The sequence below is a fragment of the Canis lupus genome, chromosome 16 (genome assembly GCF_048164855.1).
Source record: "Canis lupus baileyi chromosome 16, mCanLup2.hap1, whole genome shotgun sequence".
NCBI lineage: Eukaryota > Metazoa > Chordata > Mammalia > Carnivora > Canidae > Canis > Canis lupus.
The window spans coordinates 15,031,890-15,053,722 of NC_132853.1; the positions used below are offsets into that span (position 1 = coordinate 15,031,890).

A 21,833-nucleotide genomic window follows, 5' to 3' on the forward strand; every position below is an offset into this window, starting at 1 on the left:
TGGCCACATTAATAGAAATGTCCAAATCTAGGATAGTGAGGGACCTGCTTCACTCTCTGCTGAGCACCCACTGAGTCATCCTCTCTCGTCATCTTCCACCAATCCAGTCCATCACCAGCATCCTGCTTAAATTCATCCTCATCTATTGCCCCTGCCTCTACCATCTTAAACCAGGGCCCCACATCTGTTGCTTAGACTCTTATAGTTGCCTCCTGATGGTGCTCTTGCTTCTGGTCTTTAGGCTGCATGCTGCATGCAGACAGGTGATGTTAGGGAACACAATCTGATCATATCACTTTGCTTAAAATCCTTCAGGCTTCTCATAGCTCTGGGAATAGAGGCCTTATTTTTATTTTTATTTTTATTTTTATTTTTATTTCTATTTTTATTTTAAGTAATCTCTATATCCAACACGGGGCTTGAACTCACAACCCTAAGATCAAGAATCACGTGCTCTTCTGACTGAACCAGCCAGGCACCCCTAGAGACCTGATTTTTAACAGGGCTTTCAGGCCTCGTGTAAGCTAGTCCCTGCCTCCCCCTTTGACATCATCTCACACCACCTGTTCTCATGGAGCTCACAGTCCTGCAACGGACAGGGGTGGTGTGGGGGGCTTGTAGACAAGAAGGCAATGGCAGGGCTGATGAGGACTGGGGAGGTGAGGGCACAGAAAATGAGGAGTAGTATAAGGTACTCAAGGAAGCTTTGTGAGATGACACGGATCAGGGACCTGGGGAGATGAAGGAAGGAGCCCGTGGAGGCTGGGCCAAGAGAAGAGCCAAGCTGAGGAAATAACCAGTGCAAAGTCCCTGAGACTGAAGGGATGTGTGCTCTGTGCATTCCAGGAACAGCAAGATAGGCCCCAGGGGCAGGGGCTCAGGGACCAGGGTGAGGGAGGTGGCAGTTTGGTCAGATCATGCATATTTATGTTCTGTGTGATGGGGAGCCATAGGAAGGGCTCGTTTATATGTTCAAGGGCCTCATATTTTTAAAAGTCCACCCTGACTGCCAAGGGGGAAAGAGACTCAGGGGAATAAGAATAGAAGAGAACAGAGAAGTTAGGAGACACTACAGTGCCCCTAAGGAGAGCGGTCACTTGGACTAGCTGCCACTCAGTGGTATATAAGGGCTGAATGGCTGTGTCAATTACTTAGTGCTATAATTAGTTACGTGCATCTCTGGACTGGGAGCTGTATGAGGATGGGCATTATGTCCACTATTTTACCTTATATCCCTAGCTCTCACCTGTGCCTGTCATGTACTGAGTAAATACCTGTCAAATGAAAGAGTGAAGATGCTAAAAAATGGATTATATTAGGAACTCCTGAAGGGACCACGTGAGTGCTTGCCTTGAAGAAGAGATGTGGGGGGCCTCCAATCCCCAGAGGCATGAGGGAGCTAGACTGGCTGGCTCAGTAGAGCATGTGACTCGGTAAAGCATGTGACTCTTTATCTCAGGGTCATGAGTTCAAGCCCCATGTTACATGTAGAGGTTACTTACTTAAACAAACAAACAAACCTTCAATAAACTTAAAAAAGAAGAAGAAGGAGGAGGAGGAGGAGGAGGAGGAGGAGGAGGAGGAGGAGAAGGAGGAGAAGGAACTAGACTCAAAGGCTCCAGGGTGTTACCTGGATTACTCCAGGAAAAGTTTGGTGAGGCTTGCTCTGGACCCCAGTGGAGCAGTTTGCCTTCTAAAGGAGGTATCAAGCAGTGTGGTTTCCATGATCTCTTGTCGAGACGTTGGAAAGAATACATGTGCATGTGCCTGTGAACTCACACACATATACATCGCACACCATGCACTGTGGATTTTCTGGCCCTCAAATCACACTGCTTCATGGCTAGAAGGACACTTGGAAGTGGGCATGACTGGTAACCTGAGGTATGGCAGTCTCTGGTTACAAATGACGGAAACCCAAACTCTTGGAACAGAAAAGGGATCTTACAAGCTTGCAAAACTAAAAAGATTCATCTTCAGGTGCAACCTGATCTCACAGTGTCACCAGGACTTGGTTTCTGCTTCTCAGCTCCTTGGCATGGCTTTCCCCGACTTGGCCTCGTACTCAGAAGGTTCCAGCAGCTCTAAGTTCACATTTCCCCTGCATTTAGAGTGAGCTTCTCTTCCCCCTCACACTTTGGATAAATTTGTGGGCCTATTGTCATCGGCCTAGATTCTGCCTCAAACCAGTCACTGAAGCCTGGGAGTAAAATCAGGGTGCTGTGTCCAGAAAGAGGGGAACATGTTGTAAGTGGACAGAAACCCACACAAACTGTGGGCTACAGGTGGTTTGCTAAGTTTTTATTTTTCTCCTTTTCATACCCTCTCAGAACTCCATTTGTCCTGTTGGTGTGGCAGCCCCTGAGGCACCCCACCACGTATGTCATCCAAACCCTTCATTTCGTAGATGAATAGACTGAGGATTAGCAACTTTCTCAAGGTCACCCAGCTCAACTGCAGTGGATCCTTGGGGCCTGGAGGCATCACCCAGTGAGCAGAGCCTGAGTCTGGGCTCAGCCTGCCAGATCCGAATCCTGGCTTTGCCATTTGTTAGCCGTGGGGCTCTATTCCTTTCCTAGGACTGCCATAACAAATTGCTCCAAATTTAGATGCTTAAAACAGCAGAAATTTATATCCTCACAGTTCCAGAGGCCAGAAATTTGAAATCCAGGTGCTGGCAAGCTCCCCTTGAAGGCTCTACTCCTTGCTGGGAACAGCAAGGTGGTGCTTCTGGTGGTGCTTGGCACTTCCTGTGGCCACATCACTCAGATTTCTGCCTCTGTCTTCCCGAGGCTTCACTCTGTCTTCTGTCTCTGAGAAGGACATTTTATCATTAAATTTAGGGCCCATCTCAGTAATCCAGGATGATCTCATCTCAAGACTCTTAATTTAATTGCATCTACAAAGACCCTTTTTCCATATAAGCTAGCGTTCACAGGTTCCAGGGGGACATATTTCTTTGGAGGCCACCATTCAATACATTCCGAGGACCTTAGGCAAGTCACTTAACTTCTTCGAACCTCAGTTTGTCACCTGTAATGTGGAGAGGAAAATAGTGCCTATTTCATAAGGTTGTCATGTGAGATAATCCTGTCGAGTCCTTAATTGAGGGCCAGGCACTAAGGAAGGGCTCAGGAAATGTTAGCTGTTGTTAGTATTCAGACCCTGGGTCCAGCCTGCTCATCCTTCTCTGAGGTGGCTTTCTTCACAGGGAGGTATAGTCCCTTCAGCTAGTGGTAGTGGAAACGAGACAGGGAGTTGACAACTTGGGGACAGAGCTGTCAAGATTAGGTGGTGTCTTCCCAAATGCTCCTCAGTGGGGTTGACCATGTGGGCAGGCCCCAATCCTGAGGCTTGTGGCTGGGAGAGGTGCCAATCACCCTCTCACTCAGGCTCTGCGAGGCTGGCCCTGGAACCCTAGGATTTAGGGAATAATGACACATAAATTGCAGCGATCTCATGCTTCTATTGCTTCAGTTGGTGAGGCCGAGATCCTATCAGTATTTCTCTCATTCCCCTTACCTGGAGATCCTCCAGGTCTCATCTGGTAGATTCTGTCGGCGGAGCACCTCCTTGGCAACCACAATGGCTTGCTACCTACATCTATCACACCTGCACTGTGACAATGTAATTTTTATCTCTGGCTGTTTATTTCTCGGATAGAACTACTTGTAAATTCTAAGAAGAAAATATATCCCTGTGTGTGACAGAAGCAGCCCAGGGCAATTAATCTGGGCTTTTAGCTGGGGATGCAGACCTGGTTGATGCTGCTCCATGCCCAAGTAGCCAGTAACCAACCACAGTTGTTAATTGTCCTCCAATGAAGCAGTGGCCCAGGAAGGGTCAGGGGCAGTAGAATTTGATCCAGCTGGATTTGGGAATGGGATGCTCATATCCCATCTGCCAGGAAGCTAGCAAGCCCAGGGGACAGAGAGTAGGAGGAAGGTGGCTTGAGGACAAGAAGTGCAAAGGTGGAGGGAAAGCCCCATATATCAAGGCAGAGCTAACAGTGGTGCGAGAGGGAGGGGACCAAGGCGTTGGTTGTGGCCACTGGTAAAGGCACAGGCTTCTGCAGTGCAAAAGACGCAGTTTCACAACCAACCCCCACCACGCACCTCTGGGGAGTTTTTTTACCCCTCATCCTGACAGAGGGATTTCTTGATCTGCAAAATGGAGCCAGCAATATTTGTTCCACAGGGTAACTGAGAGAATTAAGTGAGCAATGCATGAAAAATGCTTGTTGTATATATCACAGAAATTGGAATTCTAGCATTAGAAGGAATTTAGGGAACACTTAATGCAAAGGCCTGAGGATGTTTGGGGAAGTGAAGAGACTTAGAAACTGGGATGGAACCCAGTCCCCAGCTGTCGCCCATTGTTCATTGTCGCATCATGCTGCCTCCATAGCAGGGGCCAACTGATGGACCTCAAGCATCCATAACCCCCTAAAATGCTAAGTATCCTCCTTGTGTGGGCACAGTTTAGAGCATCCAGGCCTGTCATTCTCAAACCACCCCCTCTGCCAAATGATTAAGAACCTTTTGGACTCTATGATAATATGACTAAATGGGAATAAAGGGAGGGCCCCACCCACCCCTCTCACCTCTGAGAATAGAGGTGAGAATCTCAGCCCCACGAACTGAAGCAATAGAAGCATGGGATCTCTGCAATTTACGTTCATTATTCTCTGTTTGGTGTATACATGGCCCCAGTCATGATCAAGACCTGATCGTCATTGGGGTTTCCTTAGCCTCACAGCCCCCACTGACCCTTGTCACTGGCTTGGGCCTTGCTTTTCTTCCCAGGGAAGACCGGCGTACACGTGCCAGCATGTAGCAAGGTGAGGGTCCCATGTCAGGCAGAAGGAGTTTTCAGGTTTTGGCATTCTAAGCCAGATCCAGATTTCATGGACCCTAAATACAACTTGGGTACCTCTTCTATGAAAAAGCACAACGAGTCATGAATATAGAATTAGGTGCAAGGCATGGGGAGGGGCCGTGGGTGCTTTGTTAGCATCACTGTAAATCAGCCTCCACTGGTGCCCTTTACTGGACAAGTGTCCTCAGGAGAATGTGGGGGTCAACATAGCTCACCCACCAAATGGCCCCTTTGGTGCCCTGGAGAGGCATTTGCTCAGTTTTCTGATTGCTGCCTTATAGGGTACTTGAGATTGAATTGTAGAAAGACCAGCACTGCCCTCAAGAAGTTCCTAGTAAAGGCAGGCACAGTTCACCGGCAAACAATGACTTGTCTGCCATTACTCTTTCTCTGCTTTCACTTTGTTGCCTGCTGAGCCTCTGTCTTCCTTAGCTCAGCAAGTTGCCTGCCCCCTCCCCCGCCCCCCATCTGCAGGCTGACGATATAGGGGAGCCCTGGTGATCTACCTCTGCTCAGGAAGAAGGGAGTGCTTCCTGCAGGGCATCCAAGGAAGGGTCTCCATGTTTGTGATTAGCCCCTTCCCTTCATTTCTGTTAGGATGAGCAGAGCATGACATTTTGTCTGAGCCCAGGCTTTGGATAGGTCCATTGGAAGATGGAAGGTTGGGATATAGAAGCTGTGGGCTCCCTCCATCCCTGCCTTATTCAGTCTACTAGTACCTGCTGTGTGCCAGGCCCTGCACTGAGGATTGATGGTGAGAAAGACGCCGTCCTGAACAAGAGGGTGACCACACGGGACCTGACTTTGGTTCTGGGTCTGTCACTTTCTACTTGTGGGTATTATGGCAGCCTCTGATTCTCTTTGAGCTTCGAGTTTGCCATCTAGAAAACAAATAATAATAATACCCACCTTGCTGGGGTGTTGAAGAAGTTAAGGATTTCACAGATGTAGGGCTGAGCCCAGTGCCTGTCCTACAGTTATTATTTTGGAAGAGCTGACCCTGCCCCTTTCCCATGGGTCCAGAGCTTCCTGGGACAAGAGTGGTCAAGGCTGAAAGCTCCTGGGGGCAGTGCCTTGGGCTGGCAGCAGGCTGGGCTGGTTGGGAGCAGAGACATGTACGGGGTGGCTCAGGAAAGGGAGGTGAGACGGCTTCAGGGATGAGAGAGGGATACCCCCAGCTGTGGTCCATCTCCCCAACGTCCCCGGAGAGAGAGCTGAGCAAGGGAAGTACCAGGATGGAGTCAGCTTCATTTCTAGGCCTCATAAGATGGCACTTACTGGCTGGTGCCCTGGGCAGGTGACTCCTAGGAAACTGCTGGCCTCTTGCTGCCCACTGTGAGCACAGCCATTCCATGTGGGGGTCAGATGGGGCTCATCTGGAGCACTTACTTGGTCCCATCAGGGCCTCCTTGCCCTTCCTGCCCTCCCCCCCAAACCCTACTTCATTTCCAATAAGAATTTAAACAGGTTGCTGAGGGATCCCTGGGTGGCGCAGTGGTTTGGCGCCTGCCTTTGGCCCAGGGCGCGATCCTGGAGACCCGGGATCGAATCCCACATCGGGCTTCCGGTGCATGGAGCCTGCTTCTCCCTCTGCCTATGTCTCTGCCTCTCTCTCTTTCTCTCTGTGTGACTATCATAAATAAATAAAAATTAAAAAAATAAAAATAAAAATAAACAGGTTGCTGAGCAGGCCCAGTAATTAATCTTCTGTTTTTGTTTATTTATGTTTATTAGAAAAGTAAAACATGCCATCTGGGGAAATTTTTGAAAAGTACAGAAAACTATAAAGAGACAGGGAGGAGGGACTCCTGGGTGGCTCGGTGGTTGAGCATCTGCCTTCAGCTCGGGTAGTGATCCCAGCATCCTGGGATCGAGTCCGTATCAGGCTCCCCACAGGAAGCCTGCTTCTCCCTCTGCCTCTCTCTGTGTGTCTCTCATGAATAAATAAATAAAATCTTTTTAACAAGAGACAGAGAGAGAGAGAGACAGGGAGGAAAAGCCCACACGCCAAAGCAGAGTCAAGCACAACTGTTAACATGTTAATATGTTGACTTTTCACTGAAAAGCAGAAGCTTTTAAAAAACCCATGTAAACGGCAATGTCAAAGCCTGCCAGGGATTCCATGGATTGATCTGTTTAAGAAAACTCATCTGAGCCCAGCGGAATTTGGAATGCAGGGATTTGGACGTACCCCTAGGTAGGGAAGTGCAGGACAGAGTCTGGGGCTTAAGCCCCCTGGAGTCCAACAAGACTTTCCTGGGAATCTCCCAGAAGGTTGCATGAGGTTGGCCTCAGTCACTGATTTCCTTCTGCACACACTTCCCAGCAGGGCTGGGAGCGCTTTCACTTGGCCTGCCTGCCTGCTTGCCTGCCTGTCAGCAAGTGGAAGGCAGGAAAGGGTAGAAGATGGAAGGAAGAAGTGGGGGAGGTGCTCTCCAAAGAGAAGAACTGCCCCACCTGGCAAAGGATGGGAGTGGGATGGCTGGTGCCCCCTTTCCCTTCCTGAAGGCATGGGTCTGTGAATGTTGGGGGGAGGGGGAGAAGGGGCCAGTGGTGCTGAATTGCTTGTGAGCAGCCCCTGCCGTGGGAAGGCAAGTCATTACTGCAGGCTAATGAGGATCCCATGGAGAATACCACTTCGGAGAGAGAAAAAGCAGGGCCTGGAAACGGTGGAGTGAGGCAGAAACCTTGAGGGCCCACACCCCCTACCCCCTCATTTAGCATTTCTTTAGGATGATTGTATGTGGTGCCAGAAGGCAGCAAGTGCCAGGGCCCTGCCTTCTCCTGTGTGGGCCCAGCCTCCACGCAGGGAGCAGAGTAACCCACTGTCCTTCACTGGGCTCCACCTCTGAGAGGCCACCTGCAGATGTTACCGGAAGTGGAGATTAGAAGTCTCCCCAGCAACTCCAATACTTGCTCCTGATAGCAGCGGCTTCCAGGCCCTAATGGAACTATTTGTCTTTCTGAAATTGAGGACTGAGAATCTGCCCAGCTCTGCCCAACATTGCTAAATGTTCTGTATGTATTACTTAATAATGTGAGTCTGTTTTCTTCTACCATATTATAGGTGAGCAAACTTGAGAGGTTTTATGACTTGCTTAAGGTTACACAGCCAGTCAGTGTGTGCCCAGCTGGAATCCAAATGCAGGCCTAATTTCAAGCCAGCCCTCCTGGCCACTATTTCTAGCTGTTGGTGCTGGGAGGCCGGCTGCAGAACCACGTAGATGCTTCCAGTGGGGTGCCTGTTGCGGGAGTCCAGCCTGTCCCTCCTCTGAAGGCTTCTGCTCCATTGGCCCTTTCTCTGGGGAGGTTAGAAAGTGTACCTATGTGCCAAAGGCGAGCCAGAGAGGGAGGTGCCACCGTCCCCATTCTTGGCTTTCTCTGAAAATGCCTGGTGTGTGCCAGAGCTTGTGCGGGGCAGAGGGTTGGGGGAGGCCACCGGGGACCAGGTCAGGGCTCTTGGCTTTTGATTCTTTTTTTTTGTTGTTGTTGTTGTTTAAGATTTTATTTATTTATTAGACAGAGAGAGAGGCAGAGACATAGGCAGAGGGAGAAGCGGGCTCCATGCAGGGAGCCCAACGGGGGACTTGATCCTAGCACCCGGGGATCCTAGGCAGACGCTCAACCACGGAGCCACCCAGGCGCCCTTGCCTTTGGATTCTGAAGCCAGTGACCCCGACCCTGGCTACGGGCAGCAGCGGAGGCAGGAGCGCGGGGCCTGGCAGCCACCAAACCGCGACCCGGGACGCCACGGCGGCTCCTCAGGCTCCGGCTCGGAGGGGGAAGGAGGAGGGCGGGGGGGCCGCGGGGGGACCGCGGGGGGGCCGCGGGGGGGAGGGGGGCCCCGCCCCGAGGCCCGCCCCCGAGGCCCTCACCTGGGCGGGCCCGGCCGGCGCTGGTTGGCTCCCCGGGAGCGCCGCTCGCCCTATCACACACCTGCGTGGTTGCCAGGCAACTGGGACTGAGTTGTAACACCTCGGTGGCGAGAGCCAGGGTGTGTTTTATTTCCCGGCTGCTCCCAGCCTCTCCTTAGAAGCTGTAGAAGGATGGCGTTTGGTTTCCCTCCTCAGAGGGACCACACCCCACTCTGCACGGAGGGGCCCTGGCGGCTCTGCACGGAGCCTCGTTTTGGGAAAGTCCTTCTCAGGGAACCTGGGCGCTTCCGCCTGGACAGGATGGTGGACCGAAGGCCAGACCTTGAAGGTGAGGCCGGGCGGGCCCCAAGGTCCCTGGCCTCTGAGCAACCTGGGGATGTCCGCGGCGTAGGAAGCGGCCTGGCCCGGGCCTGGCTTCTGGCTTTACACACAGGTTGTTGGTGTTTCCCAAACTTCCGTCTCTGCCTCACACCTTCCCAGTGCCTCACCCATCCGTGCACCACCTGCACTGTGTGTTCACTCTTTTCCTTCTGTGTATTGACCCACTTTAGCTCAAATAAATGTATCTTAAAAGGAAATGATAACACTTCTGTAAATGGAAACTCAGTATCACTTGCCATAAATAGAAAGTAACTACAGAAATAAATACAGAGAAAGAATGTTATTAAATTTTAGCACATGGAGTCTGATCTTAGAGGAACGTAATGATAACAGAATAACTACTTATTAAGCATTTATGCTGTGCCAGAGGCTAGCTAAGCACTTTCCATGCATTAGCTCATTTGATCTGGTATTATGTATTAACATTCCCATTTCACAGATGGGGAAACCGAGACTCAGAGAAGCTAAGGGCTTTGGTCAAGGGGCACGTGGACACTAAATGATGAGCTGAGATTCATAGCTGAGTCCCATCCAAAAACTGGGCTCTTAGGCACATCCTGTGCTATTATTTCTCTGCATATTGGCACCTTTGGCTCTCTGTCTAGGACTAAGGCAATGTTTTGAGCCCCAGCTGCAGTGGTTTTTGCCTGTCCTCAGGGAATATAACCCATTAGATAAACCACACTTTCTCCCAACAGCCCTGTTGAGTGTCTCTACAGCTTCAGGGACTGAGGCTCAGGAAATCCAAGCCACCTGCCCCAAATCACACTGTTGCCGAGTGGCAACTCTGGGATGTGTGTCCCGGCTCCCTCTGCAGCACTGACTTTGTTTTGCACCTCTTTGTAGCTCATTCAGCCTCATGTAGAAAGAGGAATCTTTTGGGCACCAGGGTGGCTCAGTCTGTTAAGCATCTGTCTTCAGCTCAGGTCATGATCCCAGGATCCTGGGATCAAGTTCTGCACTGGGCTTCCAGCTCAGCAGGGAATCTGCTCCTCCCTCTCTCTCTATCCTTCCCCCTCCCCACTTGTGCTCTCTGTCTCTCAAATAAATCAATAAAATCTTAAAAAAAAAAAAGGAACCTTTTATTCTGAGCAAATCTTTTTTTTTATTTTTTTTTATTTTTATTTATTTATGATAGTCACACACAGAGAGAGAGAGAGAGGCAGAGACACAGGCAGAGGGAGAAGCAGGCTCCATGCACCGGGAACCCGATGTGGGATTCGATCCCGGGTGTCCGGGATCGCGCCCTGGGCCAAAGGCAGGCGCCAAACCGCTGCGCCACCCAGGGATCCCATATTCTGAGCAAATCTTATAGCAGAATGAACCTCCTCCCCTTCACAGGGGATCAGATCTCCACCTGGGGAAGGAAGGTGGGCATTTGCTGAACCCAGCTTTGGCTGTGGAGCCAGGTCTGCTTTCAGGCACTGTGGCCTTCTATGGGTAGGTGAAGACCCTTGGGGCCAGCCCTCAATCCCTGGGTCTAGCCCTCAATCCCTGGGTCTCCCACACCCAGTAAGATTCCTGCACCAGCGGGCCGGGATGCTTGTTTGGCTTTCTTTTCTGCCTTCCTGGAAACATAGTCCATCATCCCCTATCAAAATGAGCAACTGAAGTTCTCACTCCAGAGCTGGCTCATTCTTACCTGGAAGAGAAAGAACAAGGGAGCCTTTGGAAAGGGAGGAAAATCATATGTTATTTTTAAAAGGCATTTTGAGTGAGTGCTGAATAGAGTTCAAGAAAATTGCCTTAAAGACCTGCTCTCCGCAGGGAAGGTGTTTCTCTTGGCTCCCAAGTATTTGGAAACTTAATTGCACATTTGTTGGGGCTACTGTTTTTATTTCTTTCTGGTCTCAGAGGTGGGCTTTGAAGATTGTGCTCTCTCTGTAATGGTTTTCTTTATCTCAAATAAATTTTGCACACCTGCAAGGTAGAAATACTTGAAAGAAACTGTGTCAGAATTGGCTCTTGATTTAATAAATCTGCAAATGGAGTAGGGTTCGGTGAGATGATGTGACATTAGCTCCCCCTGAGCTTCCTGTGGCAGAGGTGAGCCTAACCCCGCCCAAGGGGGTTGGGCTATGTGCCATGTCTCTGAACCGCTGAGTGACTGCCCACACCATTGCTGAAACTCTTTCTTCCTTTCTTCCTTCCTTTCTTTCTTTCTAGATTTTTATTTATTTATTCATGATAGAGAGAGAGAGAGAGAGAGAGGCAGAGACACGGGCAGAGGGAGAAGCAGGCTCTCCACAGGAAGCCTGATGTGGGGCTCATCCCAGGGATCGTGCCCTGAGCTGAAGGCAGCCGCTCAACTACTGAGCCACCCAGGTGCCCCTGAAACCCTTTCTCTACCCCAAGCTGGAAGCCAGTCTGTGTGGGGGAGACCCATTTCTGTGTGGGTGTTTGGGCCCTTTTAGGCCAAGACGCTAATAAAAGGCTTTTAAGTTAATTGTAGAAGCACAGCCCCCCTCTGCTGGGGACTTCCTCAAACACCATATCTCTGGAAGAACTAGAAAGTCTGTTTTGAGGTCAGAACTGCATACTAAGCAAGGAGAGAAGTTGGGATCGACAGGGGTGCCAAAACCCAGGGCAGTGAGGGACCTCAGACTTGAGTGCTCCCTTCTTTGGGCCTCTCCGGCTTTCACCCCAGGGAAATACGGTAGTGGAAGGGCAGGCAAGTCTGAGCTACTGGAGGATTCCGCTTGCCCCCTTCCCTGTGGCCAGAGGCTGACCTGTATACTAACACCTGGGGCTCCTGCCTTCTGACTTCAGGTTTGGAAGGCACTGGCAGGTGATCGGAGGGAAGGAGGAGGGAGAGTGCTTGCTGGCCATTTATTCCCCTTCCCTCCAGGCTGGTGTCAGTCTTGTCAAAGGGTGCTCTTCACACAGCTGCTCTGTTCAGGGCTCTGATTTCCAGTCCCTTCCCCACTCCAGGCCAAGAGATGGTGACACTGGTGGTTTCTTGCCTGTTATGTGTGCTTTCACTGTGGATTCCCTAGGCCCTGCTTTGTCAACTGTCTCTGTTAAACCATCCTCAAAATATGCAATGACTCCTGACTAAAACAGCAGTCCTGGGCAAGTCATTTACTTCCTGGAAGTTTGTTTCCCTCACCTATAAAATCATTTTTATTTTATTTTATTTTATTTTATTTTATTTTATTTTATTTTATTTTTAAGGATTATTTATTTACTTATTCATGAGAGACACAGAGAGAGGCAGAGACATAGGCAGAGGGAGAAGCAGGCTCCCTGTGGGGAGCCCAATGTGGGACTCCATCCCAGGACCCTGGAATCACAACCTGAGCCAAAGGCAGATGCTCAACCATTGAGCCACCCAGGTGTCCCTAAAATGATTTTTACTGTTAAACAGTTTGCTTGTGTGGTTGCAATGAGTACAGAGTGATTGACCCAGGGCCTGGAGGATGGTAACCTCAACCCTCAGGCTGGTCGTGAGGAGCACAGGCCAGCCTGCAAGGACAGAGCTGGTGTGTATGCAGTGCAGAAATGGTGTGCAGGGGGCATCAGTCACTTCGGCAGTCCTTGATCTGATGGTAGTCTTACATCCTGCTGTCTGCTTTCCATCTATTAGCTGGGCTGCTGAGCACCACTGACCAGTGGCCCTGTTTGGGTGGAGGGCAGCATAAGAACAGAATCTCATGGGATTCAGGAAGTTGGTATTTCTTTTGTCTCATGATCTCCCACAGAAGCTGTCTAATGAATCAGTATGTACACATCCTTTTTAGTCTTCGTTCATTGTTACGGGGAAACAAAGCAACCACGGGATCTCCTGCAACATGGTGTCCCCTGAGAATGCAAAAGAAAGAAACAGATGCCACCAGATATCCCTGCTGGAGTGACTGAGTGGGGGTGGGGTCCTAGCTTGGCTCTGAGACTGCATTTCAGTTGCTTCCCTGCCTGAAGGAGACATGTCCAGTTCGGCCAGCCCCTCTCTGGCCTGGTCCACTCTGGAGTCTCATTCAGTTTTTGGGTTGGAGGATCCAGGAACCAAAGGAGCAGAAGAAATAGGCCTGGGAGGAGTTTGTGAACAGTTGATATTGTGAACAGGAGTGTCTGTCTAGGAAGGTGAGAAAAACAGGAGGATGGGTCTCTAATCCCAAGGGGATTGGAGCTAAATTGGAAAGTTAGTACTCAGGAAATGATGAGAACCTCAAGCAGATGAGGGAATAAGTCTGGGGCAGACTTTCAGGAAAAGTTCCAGAAGAAGGGAGCCTTGACTTTTGGGTGAAGACCAAAGGTAGAGAAAGCATTTCAAGGGCAGAACCATGAAGGGAGAAGGGTCAGGTGGCCAGGCTGAAGGCAGGAATAGGTATGGCCTCAGAGTAACGAGACCTCCAGGAGGGAGCACAGAGTGGGTTTGGCTTACTTCGGGTCTTAGAAGCCAGGTAGGATACTTAAATCAGGAAGGAAGACTTTGGGGGCTCCCTAAGAGGAATTCTTTTTTTTTTTTTTTTTAAAGATTTTATTTATTTATTCATAAGAATACACAGAGAGGAGAGAGAGGCAGAGACACAGGCAGAGGGAGAAGCAGGCTCCATGCAGGGAGCCCGATGTGGGACTCAATCCCGGGTCTCCAGGATCAGGCCCTGGGCTGAAGGTGGCGCTAAACCGCTGAGCCATCCGGGCTACCCTTGAGAGGAATTCTTAACTTGGGGTTCCTAGCCAGACTTCAGAGGTCCAGGAACCTCCTGAAACCGTGCAGTGCAGGGTTTGCAAGTGTATGGGCTTCGCAGTCAAAACTGCCTGCTCTGAGTTCCAGTACCATTTTCTAGTTATTCCTTAACCTTTCTGAGCATCAGCTTTCTCATCTATAAAATGGACTAAATGGTAGCATCTACCTTGTGATCATGTTGGGGGCAATAAGCCTAGGCAATGGTAATGGACTTGCCACACTGCACACAGCCACCGGCATGCCGTCAGAAGCTCAGTAAAGGGCAGCTGGCATTAGTGTGCTGCATGGTTGTGATTATATAGAGGCGCCGTTCTCTAGGGAGAGGGTCTCCTATAGCTTTCATGAGATTCCCTAAGGGGTCCTGATTCAAAAAATGTTAAGCACCACTCACTGCTTGAGAGGTTTAAAAATAGAGGAGTGTTAAGCAGCAGAGAGCAGTGTTTATGTGAACGAAACAGGATGGTGTGGGCCTGGAGGCAGGGAAGCCAGTATGGAGCCTTTCTGTCCCTCTGTTGGACCCACCATCCTTCCATCCATTCACTGGGTCCTTAAGCCTTGCTAAGTACGGACTCAGTCTGACCCCCTGTTAGATGCTGAGGGCCTAGAGACCAAGAGCAGTGTCCATGGGAAGGAAGTGGTGCTGCAGCCAGTCCCCAAAGATGTACTCCCCCATCACGTCCTTGAGAGGGTCCCTCTCTACCAGGAATTGGGCTGCCCTGCTGCTTGATTTAGCCAGTGGAATGTAATGGAAGTGAGGTTGTGTTGTTTCCAGTCCCAAGCCTGAAGCAAGACCGCAGCCTCATTTCTGTGCTTTTGGGAGATTGAGCCACCACGTAGGAAGTAGAGCTACATGCTAGACAGGTCATGTGTGCAGGGATCCCATTGAGAGAAGCCTCGAGACCACACGGAGAGGAAGAGAGGCTCAGGTATTCCAGCATCTTACTTCATGCAACCACATTAGAAACCCCGAGTGAGAACAATAGAAGAACCATCCTGTGGAACCCACTTGGCCCACAGAGCCATGGTTTTGTTTTAAGCCCTCAAATCCAGAATGGTTTGCTACACATATGGAAATAAATAGACACCAACCAAATGAGAACAGGTAAAGGCTATTTATTCAGAGCATGCTATTCCAAGGGAGTCAGCCACTGTCACTTGCACTTTGGCAGAGGCTCAAGTCAGGCAGAGGAGTGGAAAAGTTTTAGTCGAGAAAAGAGAAGTCTTTAGGTGTGCCCCGGTTGGAGACTGTTGTGATGGGGATACTGGACCCACATAAGTAGGAGTGGGGCATCCTCTGTGACTGGTTAGAGGAGCACGTTTGGTTTTCTCTGCTTGGTCCGCAGTTGGAAGTGGGGACAAGAATTTGGGAAGCTCATCAAGTCCTGGCCATTTTGGGTTGATTGTCATGGGAGTGACTTTGGTCCAATTAGAGATGTATTCTCTATGTTTCTCAATGTTCTACAAGTCTGACTTCCTACAAGAAGCAGGCTGCCTTCTTGGACTGGTTACTATAGATAATGGGATGGTTTCTTGGGCCAATTACTGAAGATTGGGGGTCAGAGTTCTGTTTATATATGTGGTCTGTCATGGCCTGTTTGTATATTCGGTCTTTTACCCAGCAATAGATAGCTACATGCAAACTGACAACTATGAGGCCCTGGTGAATGAACATAGTGATCTAGGTAAGTGCGAAGTGAGGAGAATCCCTCCTGGCCTGTGCCAAGTTTGAAGAACAGGTGAGAATTAGCAGGCAGGTGAGGGAAGGAGGGACATCCCAGGCAGAGGGACCCAGCCATGACCCAAGGCCTGCAGATGGAAGAGAATACAGCATGTGCAAGAGTCTGTAGCAGGAGCATCTGGATGGCTCAGTCTGTTGAGTATCTAACTCTGGATTTTGGCTCAGGTCATGATCTCAGGGTCATGAGATCCAGCCCTGCATCAGGCTCCGCACTGGGCATGGAACCTGCTTAAGATTCTCTCTCTCTCTCCCTCTGTTTCTCTCTCTCTCTCTCTTTCGATGTCTGGGTGGCGCAGCGGTTTGTCGCCTGCCTTCGGTCCAGGGCATGGTCCTGGGGACCTGGGATCCCTGTGTGGAGTCTGCTTCTCCCTCCGCCTGTGTCTCTGCCTCTCTCTCTCTCTTTGTGTGTCTCTCATGAATGAATAAATAAAATCTTAAAAAAAAAATTCTCTCTCTCCTTCTGCCCCTCCCCACCATCTTTCTCTCTCTCTCTCTAAAAAAAAAAAAAAAAAAAAAAAGGAGGGGGTGGGTTGGGAGGAGAGAAACTGCCACAGGCTGACATTGACATGACTGGGCTCATGATGGGAGGGGAATGTGGGTTTAGGACCTAGGGCACTAGGCAAAGAGTTAGACATTCTCCTGAAAGAAGGGTCACAAACATTTAGAGTGCTAGAGTCAGAGCCAAGTTTAAGAAAAATTCTTCAGATGGGGAAGATAGAGCAGGGCAAGGCTGAAAGCCAGAGATTAGCCAGAGGCAGAAGCTGTAAGACCTGGTGAATTGGACCCCAGGGAGAAGGAGAATGCAGAGTCTGGGTGTTTTGCAAACTGAGAAGGTAGGGATCCCCAAGAAAATGGCCCAGGAGGAGGGGGGGAGGCTTGGAGGGTGATGTTTGTTTCATGAACGCTGAGTAGGAAGAGTCTGGGAGATCCAGGGAAGGTGCCTAAAGAGGGATTGGAGAGTGACAAATGAAGATGAAATTGCCTGGGTCCTGGTGGCCCCCAGGACTGTGGGTCAAGTGAGAAGGGGAGTGGGGGCCCATGATTGGGGCTGAGAAGGGATATCCACAGGAGACCGAGTTAGGGTGCACCCAGGAGAGAACCGTGTCAAAGGTTCTGGCCGGAGATTGGAAGGTCTGCTTTGTGCCCGGGAGCAGGGGGCAAGCCTGGATGGAAACTATTGGATTTGGGCTGGGAGTTTGTATGTGAGAAGGGGTGGAGTCCCAGGTGTGGTGGGTTGCAGAGAGAGACAGGAGAGGAAGGGGGCCCACTGCACCCAGGCAGACCTTTCAAGTAGTTTGCCTGGGATCGGGGAGGCGGTAGCTGCAGGGAGATTGTGGTTAGGCAGTGTTTGTCATTCAGTGGGAGAGACCTGAGCAAGTCTGTAGGCAGAAAGGGAGCAGAAGATTCCGGGAGAGGGGGCACACCACACAGGAAGGCAGCTGTCAGAAAGCACGGTTTAGATCAGCCTGCAGGGATTGTGTTGGCCCACGCAGTGTTTTCTGTTTGTTTGTTTTGTTTTTTCTTGTTTTGTTTGCTGCCAATCAATGCATGCAGAAATCCTGATTTCCAGCTTCTGGCAAAATCGAAAGATCTAATAACCCAGGGCCTCCCTTCTCTTGGGGCAGCAGTGGCTAGAGCCTGGATGGGCCTGGCTTCTGGGTTGCCACCTGCCCATCTCTGCCCCTTTCCGTTTCCTGCTTGACCCCTGTAGGCATTTGAATTGAAACCTTGGAATGGGGAAGGATGAGAGGGCCAGGCCAGAGCCAGCCTAAGGCTTTAGCTCTGAGGCTGGATGTGTGAAGGTGCTGTGAAGGTGAGGGGTCACGCCCAGAGGCCAAGGGTATGGATTCCAGGAGAGAGGAGAAGGTTTGGAATGGCCAGGGAGGAGACTGGGATAGGAAGCTGTGAAGGCCACATAGAACAATGCTGAGGCAGCCACAGAGCTGAGACCAGGGACCTGCAGAGGCTCCAGCTCACATCCTGAGTGATGGAACAGGGGCTGGAGGGACAGGAGGGTGCAGAGGAGCCTGCTCTGTCCTCCAGGAGCTTCCATACCCAGCTCGGTGTCCTATGGCTCTGTTAGTGGGTGTGGAAGGTCCCTGAGACTCAGGACCACACAGGGCCCCAGAGGACAGCCTGTCCTCCCCCACCCCAGGGCCTCTTCCAGGCTGGGAACACAATGAGAGGCTCCACTTGGCATGGGGGAGGAATCACTCCCAGAGAGCCCTGCATTAAATCGGACTGCTCCTGAGATTCCTGATCAGAACCATGTGCCATCCCTTGTTACAGGCTCTCAGGAAATGCGCGCACACACACATACACACACACACACACATATCTCCCACCCCACCCCCCCACCCTCCACCCCCGCCCCCAGCCGTCTTCCCTTTGAAGTCTTTTCTGTCCGCCCCTCTGTGGCCTCAGGGCTAGTTCTATCTGTCACCCAGGGTGGGGCCTGCCCTTGACCTAGGGGAGGGTGTCATTCTGGCACCTTCCCAGGTAACAGTTCTGAGTGCACACTTCAAGATGAAAACATCCCTGTTTACACCCTCCTTGGGAACACTCTGCTCTGTCTTACTGGGAATTGTGTGTGCGGCTTGGACACATGTCACTGTATCATATAGAGCGGGAACATAATTAGGCAATGTTGGGGAAAATTCTGCCTGTCTCCTGGGAATACTGGAATAATGAGCCATCACAGAGGGCCAGGGAGGCTGGTGGGGGACTGCTGACCGGAGCTGAAGGCTCAGATCATTCATTAGCTCCGGAGGTGCTCCCGATTTGTTCCTCACCCTGGCTGCGTAAACTGAGCTGGCCCTGTTCTGTAGCAGGAAGCCAGAGCTTGAGTGGAGAGCCTAAAAGGGTGCTGTGGGCTTTGAAGCAGAAAAGCAAGCAAGTTGTTCCTTTCTGAGGTGGGGGTAGTGGGGAGACAGAAGCCACACATTTCACCACAGTGGCACCTGTTACTGAGGCCTGGGGTAGGGGCACAGAGTGGCCAGGGGTCTTCACCAGAAGATGCCCCAGGCCAACCCTGCCCTGAGCCCTTGGGAGGGTCAGCCAGACCTCCTTCGAAGTGCTCCCAACCTGCCTCCCTCCTCTTTGGGAAACACACTGGCTGTCCCTTCAGAGGGCCCCTGGGAGGCATGGAGAACAGACCACCAGGAGACCAGTTTCCCCAGCCTGCCCTGCCCGGCAGCCCCATGACAGCCCCTCCTTCTCCATCTAGCCCCCGGCTTGTCCCCACATGGTGCCACCCACGGCTCCCGGTTTTAGTGAGAACATGTTACCCTGGGCAGCCTCCTAGCACCCCACCACCCTCCCCGTTCCCATACAGAAACCTTCCGTCAGCCTCCTGGGCCCATCCTGGGCATCCTTACACGGCTGCTCAGACCCTCTCAAGCAGCCTCATCAGGTCTCAGCACCAGAGCCATACCACCCACAGGCACCTTGTTCTTTTTCTGGACTCTCCTTTCTTCTATCTTCCTTTAGTTTTTCTTTCTCTTCTCTCTTTCTCCCTCTCTTCTTTCCCTTCTCAGGTCTGTGGCATTCCAGCGGGGGGATCTGCAGAGCCAACTTTCCCAGAGAGCATTGTGTGCTCTCTCTGCTCAGAGCCACCTTCTGGGGCTCTTGAATTCTTTCCCAGGGCCTGTCTCCAAGACCATTTGGGGCCCACCCTACACTGGTCCTCCAGGTGTGACACCGTTTGGGTGGGTGTCAGGACTGGTTTCCACCCCCTGCTCTGGCCCTCTTCCTGCTGTTCCCCTCCCCAAAGGGCCAGGAGTCCATGGAGCCAAGGAGATGTGCCTATCTGGAGCCCATGCCCATCACTCACTCTAAGAGCAGTTCTCTCCAATAGAAATGCGAGCAATGGGTACTTACAATTTTTTTAGTAGTTACATTAAGAAAGTAAAAAGCAACAAGTGAAGTCGTTTAAAATATTTTCGTTTTGATTTAACCCAATATAGTCAAAGTATTATCATTTCAACATGTAATCAACACAACAAGCTTCCTTTTTTGTACTAATCCTTTGAGATAGCCACATCCCAAGTGTTCGGAAGCCACATGTGAGTAGCAGCTACTGCACAGCTCTTAGCCTCACACTAGTATTTGAGACCTCAGAATTCTCTGCTCAGATGGTCCCAGCCTGCTTCCAAGGCCTCTTCTCCATTTATGACTTTTTTTTTTTCATTTATGACTTTTCAGGGCAGATTGCACCCAGGAGTTTGAGGGATAAGAAAGGCCAAAGGCCTGGCTTGCCTCTGAGGAGGGCAAGCTCATCATGGACTTGCTTTCCTTCTCAGCTCAAAATCCACCCTGACCCCAGAGACAGGAGTGATGAGAACTATGGGGCTTTTTGGGACCCCTGGGTGGCTCAGCAGTTGAGCACCTGCCTTCAGCCTAGGGCATCGAGTCCCGGGATTGAGTCCCACATCGGGCTCCTTGCATGGAGCCTGCTTCTCCCTCTGCCTGTGTCTCTGCCTCTCTCTGTGTCTCTCATGAATAAATAAATAAAATCTTAAAAAAAAACAACAACTATGGGGCTCAAAAGGACAGAGGAGGCTGAGAAGAGGCCAGGGGCAGTAGAGGACCCTTGGGATGGAGGGAGGCCGGAATCTAGCAGAAGTAGCCTGGACAGGCCAGCTGACAGAGGGAAGGCAGGGTGGGGGCCCCAAAGTCCACAGACAGGTTAATGGCTCCTGCCTTGCACACAATTGAATTTGCCCTCTTGAACCTCCTGGCTTTGGGGAAGAGCCTCTCCTCCTGGGAGCTCAGCAGGACTCCCAGAGCCACAGGGCCTGGGTCAGCCAGGCCTGATTTGATCAGGAGAAATAAGACAGAGGGCTCACAGACAGGCCAGTATCCAGAGGGTCCAGTGGCTTAGTCCAGAAAGATAAGGCCAATGAAGAGGGCTGGTGTGGGGGCTGCAGGGCCATCCTAGAGCCTCCCTCCTGAGAGGCCCCCATCCTTAAAACACAGTTGACAATTCTCTATACTATACATCATCATGCTCTCCCACTTTCCCATCTCTCTCTCTCTCTCTCTCTCTTTTAAAGATTTATTTTTAGGGGCTCCTGGGTGGCTCAGTCAGTAAAGTGTCTGCCTTCGGCTCAGGTCATGATCCTGGGGTCTTAGGATGGAGCCCCTGCCTCATTGGGCTCCCTGTTCAGCGGAGAGCCTGCTTCTCCCTCTGCCCTTCCCCCACTCATGCTCACTCCCCCCCCAATTTTAAAAAGTAAATTTTATTAAAAATTTATTTATTTATCTGACAGAGAGAACAAGAGAGCACAAGCAGGGAGAGCAGCATAAGGAGAAGTAGGAGGCTTCCCACCAAGCAGAGAGCCTGACTCAGGGCTCGATCCCAGGACCCAGGGATCACAACCTGAGCAGAAAGCAGACACCTAAACAACTGAGCCAACCAGGTGCCCAGTAAATTTTATTTTTAAGTAATTTCTATACCCAAAGTGGGGCTTAAACTCACCGCCCCAGGATCAAGAGTCGCACACTGTCCTGACTGGGCCAGCCAGGCACCCCTATCTATCTCTCATAAAGGTGGTTGGTTGCAGGGTGACCCCCAAATCAGAAAACTCAGAGCAAGTCTGTTTTCCTTTGTGTCTGCGGGGATGTGCAACACATGCTGAAAGCAGGGTGGGAAAAACAAATGAAAAGGACTCTGTCCTTTCCTTCCTGCTGGTTACCTTACATCTAGTATGAAAACCGTGCCCAGGGGCACCTGCACAGCTCAGTGGTTGAGCGTCTGCCTTCAGGTCGTCATCCAAGTCCCGCATTGGGCTCCCTGCGGGGAGCCTGTTCTCCCTCTGTCTGTGTCTCTGCCTCTCTCTCTATGTCTCTCATGTATAAGTAAAAATCTGGGGATGCCTGGGTGGCTCAGTTGTTGAGCGTCTGTCTTTGGCTCAGGGCATTATTCTGGGGTGCTGGGGTTGAGTCCCACATCAGGCTCCCTGCATGAAGCCTGCTTCTCCCTCTGCCTATGTCTCTGCCTCTCTCTCTCTTTTTTTTAAAAGATTTTATTTATTTGGGCAGCCCCAGTAGCGCAGTGGTTTAGCGCCGCCTGCAGCCCGGGGCGTGATCCTGAAGACCCGGGATCGAGTCCCACATCGGGCTCCCTGCATGGAGCCTGCTTCTCCCTCTGCCTGTGACTCTGCCTCTCTCTCTCTCTCTCTCTGAATAAATAAAATTTAAAAAAAAAGATTTTATTTATTTATTCATGACAGACACAGAGAAAGAGAGAGAGGCAGAGACATAGGCAGAGGGA

The 21,833-nt window shown here is 50.9% G+C and overlaps 1 protein-coding gene across 2 annotated transcripts in view; it reads left to right on the top strand.

Annotated features, from left to right (window-relative positions):
* RTN4RL1 (reticulon 4 receptor like 1) overlaps window positions 1-21,833 on the top strand; it is a 72,353-nt gene that overhangs the window by 27,273 nt on the left and 23,247 nt on the right. The window contains exon 1 of one of the 2 annotated variants that reach the window (XM_072779048.1): window positions 7,758-7,896. The exons of the other annotated variant lie outside the window; for it this stretch is intronic. Within the exon in view, the coding sequence (XP_072635149.1) occupies window positions 7,890-7,896 (7 nt within the window). The 5' untranslated portion in view covers window positions 7,758-7,889. Of the gene's footprint in view, window positions 1-7,757; window positions 7,897-21,833 lie in introns of those variants that run through there. 2 annotated transcript variants of the gene reach the window in all.